The sequence below is a fragment of the Lissotriton helveticus genome, chromosome 5_1 (assembly GCF_964261635.1).
Source record: "Lissotriton helveticus chromosome 5_1, aLisHel1.1, whole genome shotgun sequence".
Taxonomy (NCBI): domain Eukaryota; kingdom Metazoa; phylum Chordata; class Amphibia; order Caudata; family Salamandridae; genus Lissotriton; species Lissotriton helveticus.
Genome location: NC_136065.1, coordinates 963950767 through 963968762, shown reverse-complemented (window position 1 = coordinate 963968762; position 17996 = coordinate 963950767). Strand labels below are relative to the sequence as shown.

At 45.4% G+C, this 17996-nt stretch overlaps 1 protein-coding gene across 2 annotated transcripts in view; it reads left to right on the top strand.

Moving 5' to 3' along the window:
• Window positions 1-2847: 2847 nt before the first annotated feature.
• INPP5A (inositol polyphosphate-5-phosphatase A) overlaps window positions 2848-17996 on the top strand; it is a 1643294-nt gene continuing 1628145 nt past the window's right edge. Inside the window, exon 1 of one of the 2 annotated variants that reach the window (XM_078643463.1) lies at window positions 2848-3242. In XM_078643463.1, coding sequence (XP_078499589.1) covers window positions 3168-3242 — 75 coding nt within the window. In that variant the 5' untranslated portion in view covers window positions 2848-3167. The remainder of the gene's footprint in view (window positions 3243-17996) is intronic. The other variant, XM_078643462.1, reaches the window with a different exon arrangement.

Below are 17996 nucleotides of genomic sequence, written 5' to 3'. Positions count from 1 at the left end.
AATACAACTCCCTGCCACATACAATAACATCAATCAGATAAAGGCCGCCGTCACCGAGTACACCTCTGCCAAGACTTCTCACCCTCTGCTCCGAGGTCCTCCAGCTCCAAGTACCCATAATGACGCCGACGGTTGTGCGGTATCTCCGAGTCGCACGGGGTGATCGTTACTCGGAGTGTGCCTAAGCGCTGTTATGCCTTTATTCACATTAAAAGCAGTTGCTTCCTTAGCTAGAAAACAGACTAGTGCTCTGTCCAATTGACAGCTACCCAAATACAGCTACTCCATCCCGAATGGATGTCAACCGACCAATCAGGCTGGAGAGCGGACCCTTAGAGCGCGCACCCGGCTGCTGTTCAAGACATTTTTGCCAAAGGCGGACCACGTTCTGCTTTCCGAGATCTTGTACTACCTCATGATCAGGCGAGGTCTAATTGAAGGCAGTTGGGTAGCAGGGGGTGGGGGGCGTTCCACCCAGGGAGGCACGAGTTTTGGTGGCGGCCTTATCTCCCCCCTTACCTGCGGCCAGGCGGGCAACTAGAGCCGAATTTCGGGGGGGGGGCTGAAAAAGATTTTGGGGGGGCTAATTCTTCCAGCCGTAACCAGAGTGGCTGTAAGAAGCGGTGAAAACATAACAAAAGCCTCATTTACATTTTACAGACCTGTGAAGTACTCAGGTGTGGCTGCAATTAGACGTTGCCAGCCGCGAAGCTGTGTCAGCCCGGGCTGACACACACGACGGAGGGGGGGGGCTGAAGCCCGGTGAGCCCAATGGGTGTTGTGCGCCTGCCTGCGGCCCTCTCTGGGGAGTCAACAGCACCGCCCCCCTACTGGTTTATTGCCTCGTGTTAAATTGATGTAGAGCAGTGGTCTTTAAACTTCTTAATGCCACGTACCCCTTGTAATCAAAACACGTATTTGCAATGCAATAGGTCTCGCATTTGCGAGAGTTTAAGCTATTGGCATTGTAAATGGCAATGCCTTTTATTTATTATTTAAAAACCAACAGGTAAATAAAAGGCATTGTCATTTACAATGCCAACAGCTCAAACTCTCGCAAATGCGAGACCTATTGCATTGCAAATGCTTGTTTTATATAGAAATTGACAGTAATGGCATACGTGTTCCTGCGCGGCAAAGATAGTACTGACACCTTTTCTCAAGAAAGGTTCTACTGGGCAATTGTTAGTGTTCTTAAATCGTGGAATGCCTCGGATTAGATTTTGTGTAAAATTCTTTGTACTATTTATAATGTCAAATACATAACATAAAATCTGTGAAAAATGGGAAATTGAACCCAGACACTAAGCAAAAATTGCTATGATATTAATTTAAATATATAGATGTCAAATTGCAATAAACCATGTGTAACTCAAAACCTGTCTTGAGTATTCGAGACGACCCTTAGAAAAGAAAATGTGTAACTAAATGCCCCAGAAGACTAAGTGTTGTAGGCTGTTAACTAAACCACATTTATCAAAATACATATTTTTTACAGCAGCATGATATTAATGCATTAATACAACCTTTAAAGGCATATATCTTTAAAAGTAGTATACATATATGTTGCTGGATTTCATTAGAGGCACATTAACCATTGTAGCCCAGGTTCATTGCAGTTCGTTAGTATGGCTAATTAGAAGGAGGAACAGATTAGAGGCCCCTGTATCAATAAAAGAGGAACTTAAGTCAACAGCCAGAAAGGAAACAGGAAAGCTGTATTGTGGGGAGATCATTGCCTGGTAGGAAATGACAATTATTGTGCCACTCAGCAGCATTCAATACCATCAACTGACTTACACACGCATACTTCTGTTCGACTATTCTGTATCTAGGGTTTCAAGACAGCACAAAACGTGTCTACTCAAAATATACATATTTTGGAAGATCTAGGACAGTATTATTTTTACACCCTAAAAATGGTGACGTATCGTGTATATTAAGGTGCTTCTCTTTAGAGCTAACATCATAATTTATAGCATTTAAACAAGATATTTGGAAACAAATATGTTAGGAACGTCACTCAATCCATTTTTTCCAAATATTTCTCAAGAAAGAAAATACATTGATACACTCTTGGAAGGCTTAGCTACCAAGCTATATTCACGTATGCAGGCCTTATTTACTCATGTCATATTGTCAAGGTGTTGTCAAACGTCAGCACCCCATTCCGAAATCTGGTTTCAGAGCTACTCCCTCCTGACTCAGTCTGCGTGTATGCTCCTGGCCCCTTTGGAGAGTGACATGGGAAAGGAGAACTCGTGTACTGTGTACCCGTTGCCTCGTATACGCAACCTCTCCTTTTGGAGCACATATTGTTTTTAGATAAAAATGTTTACTGTTTGTTAAACATAGGTTTCATACTGCCTTGTAGTGTACCATGAATACTTAGCAAATGCAATCCTCTTAGCTGCAAATGTATCTCCCTCTTGAGTGTTGGCCTGAATGCTGTCTGCACGACAACCTTTGCATTTTTGGAGAAGCTACGGCCGTGTCGGGATGCGCAGCTCCCGGAGGAGAGGTACCGGCCCGGTGAGAGCAGGTGACGCAGGTCAGTGCCGTCTCTCGAGGCTCCGCACTGATGGGATTCCTCGAGCACTCTCCAGCAGTGCCCTTTAAGAGCCGCGGTGACGTCACGGGCACTACCTCCAGGGGAAGGAAGGATGCCGGTGTCCCTGGATGCGTGCGGTCGCGCGCTCCGCGAAGGCCGGGTCCGTTCGGCGCGCGCACGGGCGTCCGCGCGCGCGCGCCCCCGCTGCTTGTTCTTTTCCCACGGAAGGGCTCTCCTTGGTGCAGCGCAGGCTCCGCCCCCTCAGCCCTTTCCTCCTCCCCCCGATGTGGAGCAGCGGCGAGCAGCGAAACTTGCAAGGATGAGCAGGGAGTGTGCAGGCTGCCGCGGCTGCAGGAGCGGGCTGAACTTTCCTGGCAGCGGGAGGCGCTCCAGGGCTGGGGGCGTCTAGGGGCGGCCGGAGCCACAGGCAGAGCGCACCGGGGGCACCGCAGCGGCTCCACTCCAGGACCCTTGAAACCCCTCCCTCCCCGGGCTCTCCCTCCTCGGGGTCTCCCCCCTGGCAGCCCCAGGGCTCCCCCGGCGGCGCTGACGCTGCTCCGGAGACAGCCGCGGCGTGCAGGGGCTCGCGTCTGCTGCCCAAGGTGTCTGCTGGAGAATGGCGGTGAAGGGGGCATGCTCGGGCACCGGGATGCTGCTGGTGACGGCCAACGTGGGCACGCTGTTCGATGATGTGAGTACTCCGAGGCTCGCCTTGTTTTCACCCCGCACGAGACCGGTGCTGTGCCATGACAACTACCGCTGCTGCGCTGCATTGTGCTGTGCTTACTCCGACGAGTCCGGGGTCAGGTCAGCGGGGTGAGGGTGACAGCTGCACCGGGGCCTCTCACGCTGGGGGTGGGGGTGACCTAGGGTGTGCATGTGAAGGAAGAGAGACAGTAAAAAGAAACTGCAGTCCATATGTAGATTGAGACCACACAAGGTGCACAAGGAATACATACACTGCATGTTTAAAGTGTGTACCTAGGCTGACTGTAAACTCAAATAAAATAAAACACATAAAATAAACTCAAATAGAATTCAAAGCACGTCTGAGTAACAAGGGCATAGAGTTTTGTACAGGAAGAAAGTGCACACTGCACAGCATACTGCGAGTGTTTCAGTGTTGGCAAGAGAGCGCACAAGGAAGATGAGGGCACAGCCAAGACAGTTTAAGGAAAACGTGTTTTGGAACAAGCCCACAAGTGTGCAGGCCACAAGGTACAGCGGGAACGCGTGAAGAAAGCTCCCCGAGTCCAGAGTGTGTTCTATTGACAAGGAAGTTAAAGGAGGCTGTGCCTGCGAGTGATTTGTTTAGCGCTGCAATCGCTGCAGCTGACTCGCCGCCTTTATTGCCATCGGGCCGGGTTAGTCAGGTGATAGGGACTGCGAGTTTAACAGCGGTGTTTTCGCAGTTTTGGGGAATATTGTTTTTTTTACTGTTGTAGTTTCATGTGGAATGTGTGCCAGTGCGTCTCCCTCCGTTCTTCATGATACCCAATAGGTGCTGCTGGGCCAAGCGTGGCACGTCTGGGGGAGTTAACTATGCTGGAATTTCAAGTGAGGTAACTGCATTTCTGTGACCGAGGGGGCAGCTGGGGGGTTTGTGTGTTGGTGGCAGGCTGTGTGAGAGAAGCCTACGTCTAGCAGACACTTGTGTGTGCGCAGATTACAAGAGTGCGCGTGTAGGCAGCGACCATGCCTTATCAGAACTGTATGCGTGGACAAGAAAGAGCTCGGACATGTGTGTTTGCGCACGTGTCTGAGGGTATGCCAGATAGCACCGGGTCTAGGTTAGGTTACTTGTAGAAGCAAGAGTGATGGCTGGAGGCGTGTGGGAGTGAGCATGTGGCAGGCACAAGAATGCTGGATGGTGAGTGTTGTGCATCTGCTGGGTTGAGTGTGCGCACACGTGTACCTATTCTGGCGAGAGAGTATTTGAATGAAAAGGTTCAAGGATAGAAAGTGCTAGGTGTTGGACAGAGTGTTGAATGGGATGCACGTGCAACGACAAGACTTTGCCAAGTGAGCAGTGACTGTGTGTGTGTGTGTGGATAGGAGTGCCACGCACAGCGTGGGCGAGGTGTCTGCAGAGACATAGCTGCACTGGAACAGAGTTTATATTCACACGTCATGCAGTGTGAGTTGTGACGATCGAACCTTTGGGTGAAGGGTGCTTGGAAGTGAACTCAAGAAGAAAGATGAAGCTCTTAATATTGACAGTGACAGATTTATGATTTGGTTATTCAAATCGAATAAAGTTAATTTGATGAGGACGGTGTGTTGGTGCTCAGGGGTAAGTTTAGTGTGGCTTGAGACTAACCTTATGTTTTAGATAGCACCTCAGGATAGAGAAAACAGTCAGAAGTGTAAATTGGTGGGGTTGAACGCAAAAGGCAAATCTGGCAGGTGCATTGACAAATCTAATATGGATGTTAGGAAAACAATGCAAAAGAGACCAGAAAAAGCAAACAGTTTGGGGTTTGTGATAGTAGAGAGTGGAAGCTAGGATACATTAGTGGTGTGCAGAAGAGTGTCCAGCAAAGGGTAAGAGATAGTGCACAGCAGCATTCTGTGATAGCTGGCATTAAATGAAGGGTCAAGAGAGCAGTGTGTGTTAGGTGGGTGACTTCAGTGAGTAAGCTCCATTGAAGAGTAATGGTAGAGCAGGAAAGACCCCTTGAGTTAGTGCCTATGAAGCGAGTCTGAGGAGGCTCCATGGGAGAGAAAACAACGCTACATCGGTTCAAATCGATCTAGGGGTATCCAAAGTTGACCAGATGTTTGAGAAGCAAAAACGAATACAGGCCAGAAATAGAAGCGGTACACAAGGCTGCCTGGCATTGAAAAAAAATGACAAGCATGTAGGTACACAAAGGATGGTGCTGTTGCTCCCAAACACTCTTGTTCGTTTGAACTCTTCATTTACAAGCTTACTTTTACAAAACATTAGCTATTCGATGACATGCGTCCTGTGCCCTCGGCACCCACCCATTTCAGGCTCCCTTCTGCTGAGAGGGTGCAGCTGGCCTTTTCTTGCACATCCTAATAGAAAGAAAAACTTAGTTGTTTCAGACTTTAGAGGTGCCCGTGGAAACGAGAGCATACATTGTGTTCTGCTTTGCAGAATTACTTTTGTCTCCAAAACCAGGACATGTATTTATTATTATTTAATTGAGAAAAGTGTCGGGGAACGAGGGACTGACCGGGTAAATCCGGGACAACTGTTCACGGGCTTAAGCCCTACTTGTGGGGAATTACTAAATTATGATCATGGGTAGCAAGATAAGTTCCATTGCTCACCAGGAGAACTGCAGATTGCACTGGCTATACACCTTTGGTATGATGGACGGCGAGTCTTGCATTCTAGGAAGGTCTATAGGGGACTTCACCTTTACCAGGGGGCTGCTGGGGGAGGCTGCAGATGACAACTTAACGTACATGGAACTACAATACAGTCTGGCCTGTAGCAGTAAAGAGCTTCACTGTTGGGCTGATATAGGAGCAGCTTCTCTTCTCAGAAAGCGGAGCATTTGGTGAGTCTCATTTTGAATGACTGATCCGCATTCATGTTTTGTAGCCAGACAGAGCAACATCACCATCTAAATCATGGGTATCTGATCCTTGCTTTGTTTTACTCTGACTCCAGAAATAATCACTATTTTCTCTCCGTCGTTGTTTAAAACACTTGAAGGTATGTTCTATTGTGGTGTCCAGCGGTGTACGTTGAGTGTGGAGCCTGTCTACTCTTTCACCGTAAGTTCTTAGGGTTTGACCTTGATGCATTGCTCCACTGTCAGTCTTTGTTTTTGCCAGTACTGCTTTAGGTGGGACTTCATATGAAACAGCATTCTTAGGTTTCTAATACCAAAGTAAAATATGGGTACACATTATTTGAAGTATTCCTTACAGTGTTAAATACCACTTTCTAAAGTGCTCGCTAACATCTGAACGAGGTAGCAGCAATGCCTGCGCGGATCATATGGAGCTCTTGATCCTGGTATGCCCAAAGCAAAACCTTAGTGATGGTTTGAGGAAATTGCATAACAGATGTACGGTACTCTACCATGTTGATAGTTGGAAGGCATGATGTACGACCTATTGGGTGGAAGTGAGAGGAAGTAGTTAAGGGACGCGGAGCTGAATATGGGATATCCATGCATTTCTAGGTGATGAGAGGGAGCTGGAATGAGAAGGCTAGCAGCAGGCTGCTGGTATTTTCTATGTGGTGGTGAATTTTAGGGTGCAGGAGAGAGGTTGAGGAGGGTGGCAAGATAACTCAGCCATTTTTTATATTCTGTAGGCACCCCGCATACAGATTTTACCCAATTCCAACTGTGCCATTAGAGAGCTGGTCTCTGGGACAGCTGGAGATACTCATCATAATACTTAACTACTGGTGCCTAGAGAAGTCCAAAACAAGGTGCTTTCGAACAGTGCACTATGGGCAGCTTTGCACCCACTCAGTGAATGGAACACTTTGAACTCCCAGGTTGGATAAAGTAGCTCTCTGTTTCCAGTCCACAGATCTGTACATGAAACATTCTCGGCCTGGCATTTGGTAGCAGAACATTTCTAGGGCTGATTTTAATTGAAGCTGGCTGGAGCTCGCTGGGCTTCGACAGACATCATGATTGTTGATTGCGCCTGATGGGTGTTCCTAGTGACATTTTGCAGCCTTGTCTGGATTTAATTAGACTTTCACCTAGTTAAAATCATGTTTTTAGGCATAGTGCATTTGTAGGAGTCGCTAGATAGACTGAGAAATAAAACCAAGCATGCATTTCCATGACTTAATGTAAAGGAAGCCGAGCGTTCAGGCTCGCCAACTCTTGGGTGTCCTTTGGAGTCTGTGTTTGGTTAGTGGGGTGAACATGTGCTAGACCTTCTGGGTCGGCTTTGTGGGTCTTTGGTAAGGTGAGTTGCTTACGGTTCTGTTCTACCTCCCCACACTGGAAACAATTGGTTAACCGCAGAGGTCTCACCGTATTTTCACTAAATTAGACAACCCAGACATCTTGCAGGTAATCATGCCAATAAGAATCCGAGAGATGTGTTTGTTCCGACACAAAGAAGCCATTTTTGCATGGAAGATTTTTCAAAATATTAAGATTATCGATTTGTATTTTTTAAGTGGCTGCAAGTGTTGCGAAACGAAAACGCATTTCGTTACTATTTCTTTTGACATTGTTTCTCCCAAAGTGAATGTTACAGAAGTAGTTTTCCTTTTCTTTTCAATGTTTATAGAACTAAATACATTTCGGTTCACATCATCATGGAATGGATGGCGAGACCAGTATAGAAAGGGCTACAGCCTAGCACAATGGCATGCATCTTCCTTGCATACATACAAACATGTGTGTTCTTCAATCAGCTCCTTAATCATGACTGCCAGACTAATGTCGGTAGAGGATGACGTGCAGGGGAGTTTAAGAAAAAAAATACAGTGCTTCCCAATGAAGCTTATATGGTAGCTGATGTGCCTGCGGTGCACTCGAATTTTGATATTTTTTATATGCGGGTTTTGTTGCATTTTATGGCTGCTTATTACGCCGCCAAGCATTCACAGGTTAAGTAAATGCGGAAAATTTACTAGTTGCTGCTGGGAAGTTTTCGCAAAACACCAAATATGGATTAAAAACAGCTAACTAAAAAATATGGCTAAAGATGGTAAAGTCAAACCAAAATATCGTATTGCAATACCAGGAGCTCAATGTGTAACCAATGCTTTTAGAGCAGTACTTGCTAGGATGCACTTCTGTGCTGAATCACTTATCTGCACTTTTCGGTAGATTTCCTGAAATGTTTGCCGGTTAGTGGCCCTGATATATATATATTTTTTTTACGTGATTGCCATTGATGAAATATCTTAATATGCAACAATTATTTTTATTTAAAATATTCTTCTGTAGGTTTTTTTATTTTTACTATATAGCAATCAAATTATTATTACCACAAAATCAGTGGGTCAAAGGTTGACCATTTTATCAAAAAACGTAACCAAGTATTCAAAGATTACCTTTAAACAGAGACACTTTGGATTGGTTTCGGTTTGGTAGAAGAAGGGACTAGCTTATGCAAATGTTTGTTCAGTGGTGGGGTTTCTGGTGAAGACAGTATTTTAAAGTAAGATTAAATGTCTTTAACACCTAAAAGAGCCTTCTCTTTTTCTGTCTCCTAATTCAAAAGTATCTGACATCATTCTTCTCGCAACCTTCCAATCTTGTAGCCACTGTTGTTCAGTAATTTGCCGGGTGGGGGGGGGGGAGGGGGAGGGTGGAGGTTGGATGGGCCACATGTGCAAAAACATACTGACATCCCTCCACATGCACACCCATAAATTGAAAAGCACACACACCTACACCCACCATTCACAAGCACATACACACACACACCCCTTTGCAGCGCACACAAATACATTTTAATTTATATATACTTACACACACCCAACATAAAAAAAATACTTGGCTGGGCCATGGCAGTGACATTGTGTGGTGAGAGGGAAGCCTCAGTGGACCCTGAAGGACTGGGGAAGGGGCAGCTACCTCCTCCAATTGGCTGACCTTGTCATGGGTCTGACCATGAAGGGAGTACCTTCACTTTCTCGTCATAGACTAGGATAGGGTTAATTTAGATTTGCTGATCCCAGCTCACTCTGTGACAAGGTGTCACTGATAAACAGTCTGCCTTGGACACTTTGGGGTACGTCTATTTGTAACAAGCCCCTCATCATGAGGGAAGGACCTTGCTGCACTTTGCCGGGCCTGTGACATCTTCAGCCTGGCACAGTTTGTGTCAGGCAGCCAGGGGCCTGCACATTTAGAGCCTCTAGCTGCCTGACCCGGTCCTGAAGCGTATCTGCCAGGCTGACCTTTGTTCATCCTGACACTCTTCGTGTTTGAAAAAACATTGGGCAGGGCCCCTCAAACCTTAACAATGGGTCGTACCTGCTTCTAGCAGTGCAGAGAGCTGTGCAGTGCCTCATTGGTGCGGATGGTAGTCACCAGCACTCATTTTTTGGGGTGAAACTTCTTTGTTATCTTCATACTTAATACATGAGAGAGAGCCTGAAAATGGAGAAAGGAAGATTAGAAAGATAGGAAAACTGTACTCCCTTATGGAGAAGCCACCTCCCTGATTCTTGCTTGAATCATCAATGTTGAAGTGTAAGAAGTTAAATTTCTATTTATTCCTTTTTCATGTCATGGTCAACTGGTATAGATACGAGGCATATGCAGTCAAGAACAGAACAGCCAACATGTTTCATTTGACAGCGTATTTGCTATTGAGTTCCTCAGTTTCAAAATGTTATCACACAAAAAAATTCAAGAATACTGCAGGTTAAGACTGGTGATCCATACTGAGACTGGCGGCACTTCTTTAATTTTTCCGTGTGATAATATTTTGCAACCCTGAGGAAGTAAATGGCAAATACGCTGTAAGACTCGTGTTGGTTGTTCCGTTCTTGACTGCATAAGCCTCATATCTGTACTTGATGACCACAAAATGAAAAAAGGAATAAAGAGAAATGTAACCTTTTACACTTCAACGTTGATGATTGACTTTTTGAGTGCTCAGATCTTTTCTTTTGCTCATTCTAGACTCTCAAAACTCAGAGATAATTAGCAAATAAAGACAATCAAACCTTGGTGGTGATATTGCATTAATTTTAAAAACATCCTTCAAAAGATCTGAGGCCCAACCTTATCCTTCCCCAACTTTGAATGTCTGTTGTGATCCAGACCTCCACTTTTTTCACACGTCATTTATCAACCTTCCCAGTCGCAAAGCGGACTTTGAGTTTCAAATATGTGAATACATTGCCTCCTAACAAATGTTTTCATAAAACAACACTTCTTGGAGATGTCATCATCGACAGAGGGAAAGAAAAATGCAACATATTAAATCATTAAACCTCTTCTTTCAACTGCATGACCTGCAACACAACAAATGCCAAATCGTTGATCTTGTCATTGCTAATCCCTCCATGATACATTGCAGTGTTCAGATTGAGATTGACTGGTCAGACCGTTAGCCAATACCCTTTCTCCTCTATCCCATCATAACCTCAAATCTCAGCTACTCACAATCGGAAAATGTTAATTTAGGAATTTATCAGCTAATACTCTTCCCAAAAATAGCAGTGTCTCTTCCTAAATACATTTATAATACCATGCTTGACATGTACACTAAAGCCAACTTCTATGCAGTGGTCACAGTTGCATCTCTGAAATTGAAACCGCAATGTCCAATACCCTCCAAACTACAATTCTTTCCTAATCTAAACATGAGCAGACAAGAATGTCTAAAAAAAAGTGAACAGAGACTCTCAAAATCCCTTACTCTGCAGGAATCTCCAGGGTATGAAAAAGATCTACAAGTGGAACATTTCAGCTGCCAAATCTAGTTCTACTATCCCAATTTCAGCAGTCTGCTAACCAAGCCAGATCACTATTCCAGTCCATTCATGCCGGCATCTCCCCGGCTCCCAAAGCCATCTAAAATCTCTCCCCCAATAAATGCAAAATATTGCTGGACTACTTCAGCAGCAAAATCCTTTCTATTCATGTCTCCCCTACTCCCAGGAGTAGTCTTATATAGATGATGCTTAAGATGACAAATGCATGGTATCTCTTCAAACTGGTCTACCACGCAGACCTCATCATTGCCACAAAAACATCTAAAAACAGCTGCCTGCTTCAGTGACGTCATACCAGCCAAGATCATCAATGCAAATTGTTCCTACATTGCTAATATAGTACAAAATCATCAACCCATCCCTAAGCCACTGAACATCTCCAGACTTCCTAACGCACGCCCAAAATCACTCCTATCCTAAAAATCTAGTGCCCTTTATGCAACCTCTCTTGGCTAAGCAAGGCTACAGAAAAATGTGTCTCCTTAAAACTGACAGATTACATAAATGCTGGAAACTTACTTTCTATTAGGCTGGTTTCAAACTGGGTTATAACATCAAAAAAGCCTCATTACACGCGTTGGGTGATATTCCCTGCATGAGGGATGGTGGTGACTCCTGCCTCCTCATTTTGCTGTCTCACCTTAGCAAACAAGCATAAGATACTTCTTCACCTTCGCTAACTGGGCTTTGTAATTAAAGGTACAGTAGGAAAGTGGTACTCTTAATTTCTATCAAAGTGTTCTTAAAGTGTAAAGATCACGGGAAGGGTCTATGAACAGGTCCCTTTATCCGTGGGCTCCACAAGGCTCTGTTTTGGCCCCAGCGGTCTACATTCTGTACATGGTATCCCTCTCTTAAGTTTGTGAAGGAATAGGGGCCTCTATCCATCAGTACACGGGCAGCACCAAATCTACATTAAAACCGCTTCACTGCTTGACCTCTTTATGATCCAAATGGTACTTGTGAACATTCAAATCTGGATGCCTTATAACTTGCTCAGTTTTAATCCCCAAAAGTCTGAATTCATCTTGTTCACCCCCCCCCCCCCCCCAAAAAGACAAAAACATCTTCAACACCGAGCTGCTGAAATAGATAATTATTGCAGACTTCTGTCCCAATACTATCACCCACTGTTTTCCCCCTCGGGATCATGCTTGGCTCCGCCTTATCTATGATCTCTCTCGTAAATAAAATCACCGAAGTGTAAATTATCTACCTTTGGGCCTTGAAAGAAATAAAGCCACTTCTGTCCCCTGCACTTGCAAGGGGAAAAAAACCCTTCAGTATATGCACTGATCGCGCCATTACTAGTCTTTGGCATTGCTATCTCACTGGTTGTCTCCTGATTCTCTCTCTTGACACTTCAATCTGTATTCCGCGCCACATCTAGACTTCTCTCATCTTTCAGGAAATGCGATCACATCACTCCAATCCTAATTGAGTTACACTCACTCCCTATTAAGGCTGAAGTATAACTTAAACTGGGTGCCTTCCTATAAAGAGGTCCCCCCTAAACTTTCCACCTTACCAAGTGTTTGACAGCATGGGAAATCTTGAAGCGAAAAATGTTTTCTTCTGAAAAGCCTTACCTGTAAAACCTCTCATGCTCTACAGCAGTCCTTCTCAGCAGCAGCTACTCTCTACCACAGCCCCAGGAATGAACTGACCCAGCAGCCATTCTACTGGCCCCTAACCATGCATGTCTTCAGATTGTAGTTCACGCATAAGTCCTAACTGTAGTTGGCTGTATGTGACCATATGCGCCTATCCACACCAATGGCAGATTGTGCCTGAGTCAAACTGCCACACTGACCCTTTATCCTCTCCGGTTCCAGTCTCTTTGCTACTCCTCAATCACCTCCTTTCCCTCTCCCTCTCAACGCCTTCGCTTCTCCCTCTTGTACTTTTATTTTGATATTTCTTTGGCCACTTCTCACACTACCCTGGCTCCTCTTTTCCTACTTCCTGCCCCCCCATCCCCCCACCCACCCCAAGGCCTGTGCTCTCATTCTCTGTCCTGCTCCTAGGGCTGGCTCTAGGATGCAACATACACTGCGGATGCACCTGGCGCTGGACTGTGGGGGTGCTGTGTTTAGGAAACCCTTATGGATTTGAAAATGCCGACTGCAGTGTACCTTGTGTGCTGGACAGTTTCCAGGCAACAATAACCACGTTACAAGAACTTGTGATTCATGTTCCTGCTGGAGAGAGATTGAGTTATGTGAAGTAGCACTTTTGACTCATCATAATGTAGCACAGAGAGCTAATGTTCCTGCTGCAAAGAACCTTAACCATGGGGATCAAAGAGCTGCATTTTATGTGGGTAGCTATCTCAGTGGGTTGCTGCTTTTGTCACAGATATTCTTTTGTTACTTGCAGTTCATACGTTACAATCCTAATATAGCACAGTGTCCTATGACCTGTCATCAAAGAGCTACATGCAAACTGCATGGCATAAGTTAGAATGTTATGTTTTTCCCCCAGTCTTTTATTATTTTAATGTTGCTTAAAAGGATTTGTTTGCGTAGAAATACATTCTTATTAGTAAAGCCAACCACTGTCGTAAGTTTTAAATCCTATGTTTGTGCTTCTCCAGACTAAACACTCTTAAATATACTGCCTCCTGTTATGGATGGCGTGTGACTCCTACACCTTGTAATACTTGTTGTCTATTTGTAACATTTCCTATAGACTGATTTACACACGTATGACTCATTGTTTCGGTATAATGTGTGTATGTGTTATAAAGTGCTTTGACACCGGTATGAGTAGTGCTATAAAATGCACGTGTGAGAGTTATGGATCGATTTGGGGCAAGGTTGGAGGGTGCTTGTGAGGGAATATGTGGAGAAGGAGGTCATGGGGAGGGATGTCAAAAAAAGAATATTGCACTGGGTGCCACCAGAGCTGCAGCTGGCCCTGCCTGCTCCCCCCCCGCCCCTTTAACAACACTCGTCACCTCCAATGCTCTTCCTATTAAACCTCTCTGTTTGCCTCTCCTCTTTCCCTCCCTCAGTGTTTCAGTCCTCTTTTTCTTGCTCTGTGGCGGCTGGCATCTCAGAAGAGTGGTGCAGCAGGGGGTTATATGGGGGGGACACAAACTGTAAAAAAGATAACCTACCTGCTGCATCGCTGCATCGTGCTCTTCCACTAATAAACCATATGCTAGAACTTTGAAACAATAGAATAAGAAAATAAACTTTTACGAAAGTTGGAAAACATCAAATAATTTGGGATGACGATGCTCTAGAACAGTCTATAGATTCTGATTTGTGGGAATTGATTAAGCTCTGCAATTTAACCCCTTTACCGCGGCGATAATTTCGCTGCAGTGCGGGGGTTCTATTGTGTGGGCAGGGCCGTGTCGGCCAACGGACATGCGCAGCACTACCAAGGTAGTGCTTGCGACAGCCATTGGCCGATGGCAGCAACAAAGGGGTTAATAGGAACTTCATATGTTGTAGTTTTGTTTTTATAGGTGACCTTGAAGAGACAGGGATGAAGAAGGCCATAACGGGCCCCCAAATCACGTAAATCAGGTCTCATGTTGAGAAATTCTTTGCGCCTATTCGCTGTGGTTTTGGCATAGTCTTGAGCAAAAAATAAAGTGGAGCCTGACCATGAGACACATTGAATTGATTTAACTGCTAAAAGTACTTTGAGTAGGTCTGTTTACTCAAGAAAGTACATGATAACTCCTCTTGGTCTCTGAGAAGTAGCTACACCTGCATGCTGATGACCAAGTCTATGAGCACATTGGATGCTGAGCGATGTTCCTGCTGGTTAATGTATCAATTTAGGAAGGAAAGACTTGTAGACAGAGAGAGCGTCAGAGCCCTCTGAGCCTTCCGGCAGACCATAAATATGGAGATTATTTCTTCTATTCCTATTTTCAAGGTCTTCAACCTGCCGCTGAAGTGAAGAGACCTGGGATTGAAGAATGTTAACTTTCTCATTGGTTTGTGCATAAGAAGAGACGCTATGTTCCACTGAAGTAAGACAGTCATTCATCGGAGACCAATTCTCTCTTGCAATTTGGTGGTTGTTTCCTCCATGAAGGGGCGAAGAGCATGTGTCTCCTCTAATAACATGCCTAGAGAGACATAAGAGGACTTTGGTGAGGAAAGGGGATCTTTTTTCAAACGTTTGGTGGTCGCCTTCCCTGCAACAGGAGTGATAGTGCTCAGAGGTGAAGAGCCTTTAGAGACGGAAGCCAACAAGTACTCTATTTTACAAAATTCCATGAAAATCCTCACATTTTTAATAAAGGACTGCGTAGAACGTGACGTAGGAGGCCCCAGTTTTTTCAATCTACCCATAAGAGGCTGCAAATGATGAGATACTGGGACTCGGCTGTGACGAGAAATGAATAAGCGCTCCCTCAAAGATGAAACCACATTAAAAATATTGCCAGCAATGTAACAGAAAGACAGTGACCTCCCTTCTTGAAAAAAGAAAAACAAAAATGTGTCAAACTGCCACCAGAGAAATGTGGTATAGAAATACCTTGCATTCAATTCAGCAGTAAGAAATGAAGGGTGGTGTTAAAGAATAGCATTTCCAATGTAGCTATGACCGGAGCAAAGCAGGCAGACAAAATGGCGGACATAGCAAATCCATCCTTAATTTGATTATTAAGTAACCCCTACAAAGGCTACATTTTTGTTTAAATAATCATAGTTCATAAAGGATGTTACATTATAAATTATCCCAGAGAGCAGAGAACTCCAAATGTCTCTCACCAGGCGTCCTGTGACTGAGGAGGTGTGCGCCTAAAATGGCGGTCCTGGTCAGCTCAACATGAATTGAAAGTGTGACATGAGAATTCAAGGTCACATGTCCCGAAAAATGATCAGAGAATGTGCCCAGGATATTAGCAAATCTTCCACTGGTCAATACACCTCACCACATATAATCAAGAGGCTCTGAAACACGGTCAATCTGCACCGTCCCGTGGAGCCTCACATGGGCACCGCCATCCTCCGCGGGCGTCAAGCCACACCCCTGCATCGTGTTCTTCCAGACTCCCCATCTCCGCAAGCACATGCTCCACAGGCCAATCCTGACACTTCTCTCATGCTGCTGGTGGCAGCATGAAAGCAGTATCAGGATTGGCCTGAGCGCTGATGATTTGCACTCCCAGTGTGACCGAAAGCCTGTGCTTACTGTCTCCAACCTGACAATGCAGCTGGATTGGACAGAGCTTCACTGCGTGTGCTGGTTTGGTCGGCCTGGAACGGCCGACACTGAATGCCCGTGCTAAACCCCTCCACTCGTGCCTGGTCCCCAACTCGGCCCGCCCCCAAAACAAGGCGGTAGAAAAAAATAAAACCATAATAAGCCTAGTTCATTATCATTTTATTTTTGGTGTCTACGCTCCTCCGCCATAGTGAAGGGGCCGCCGCTGGCTGTGCTACTCCCATCTTCCACGAACTCCCTCATCCTTCCCTTCCCTCCCCAGGCCCCATTCTTGCCTTACCGGCTAACCCCACCCCCCTTCTCTACTCCCCTGCTGTTCCCATGCACCTCCCTGTTTACCTCTCTTACCATCTCTCCAGGGCTCGAGTCGGGGTACCACGCGGGTGGACGGCGTCCCCCCACTTATTTTACCCGTCCCCCCTGCCAAACCGCTGGACTTCACTCTTTGGCCTCTCTGGGACTAGGAGCTCAGCACCTTTCGTGACGTCACTTGCTGTCGTGACGTCACTTCCGGTGACAGCGTCCCCCCACTTCTTTATTTAGGACTTGTGCCCTGCATCTCTCCCTCATTATTTGACCTCCCCTCTTCCGCTGTGCTACCCCTTCTGCTCTCTCCCCTTCTTCTCCTTAACATCACTGTTGTTTCGCCTCTCGTCTGCGTCTCATTCAACACTAACCCCCACATCCCACCACCCTTTCCCTTTTTTCTACCATTGCATCCCTTCAAGCCCTTAATTATTCCGGTTACCTCCATTTTATTTTACGTGTTTACACGTGTTCGGATGGTTTTCTTGTTCGATACAAGACACTGGAATATCTGCAGTGTACATGCTATTATGTAAAGCATCCCAGTGTGCCTTTGCGCCATTCAAGACTATTAAAAAAACTGCAACAGATATTCATCTTGTGCAAGAACGTTCTTCAACAGGATCTCTTAATTCCTGGAATATGAATACCTCGTGCAAATTATTTGCACTGCACATGGGAATGCTGGATGTTTCTATATGTTTGGAGAATACGAAAAGAGTTTTGAAGGGTGGAGTGTTCCCTAGCTCTCTACCGCAATTTTAGACTGATGGGTTAATGTATGCTACTGATGCAGTCACAAAAACTTCCGACGCAAATGCCACATTCCTTGAATGGCCCAAACGGACACGGTGAGGAGGGCGCCGCCTTTCTTCTCTGCCTCCTTGGATGCAAAGCTCAGAGACAGATTACCCTTGAAAAGACAGACGACGCGGAAGGTAAAATACAAACATGAAAGTCAGTCAGCAATGCTTCCTGCGTCGCGCTCTCCTCCGCGTGTTTGCTTTTCCAGTGCATAGGCCCGGTGGCTCGTCACTGGCTCTAGGTAATGCGCAGGTACTTTTTGTTCAAGTTAAAGACATAAAACACGGAGCATTGTAAAATGTTTACCTTACCGCGTGTTTATGTAGCGCTCAGATTCATTGTTGTAAAAGGTGGCCTGCTTCCTTTTTAATTTGGAAACTATTTACGCAGCTAGTCGGGTGACCTACAATAAAGGTTTCCACTGTTATCACAGCGGAAAATCTCGATTTCCATGAAGTGCGCTGTCCCAGCCGTTTATGAGCAAAAACGAGCGGCCATAACTGCTGCAGCTCACAGGCTTCCACCTTCTGTCCTCGGACCAATTTTATAGATCAGCGACGCGCGTGCCGTCTTCTTTACTGCACATAATTAATACGCTTTTCAAACTTTGAACAGGGAGCAGCAGATGTGAAGCTGACTCCAACTTTGGACCAAAATAGAACTAAATTCCTAGAATTCTTAACAGTTCAAATATCACCATATATTTCCTCAGGGGTCTCA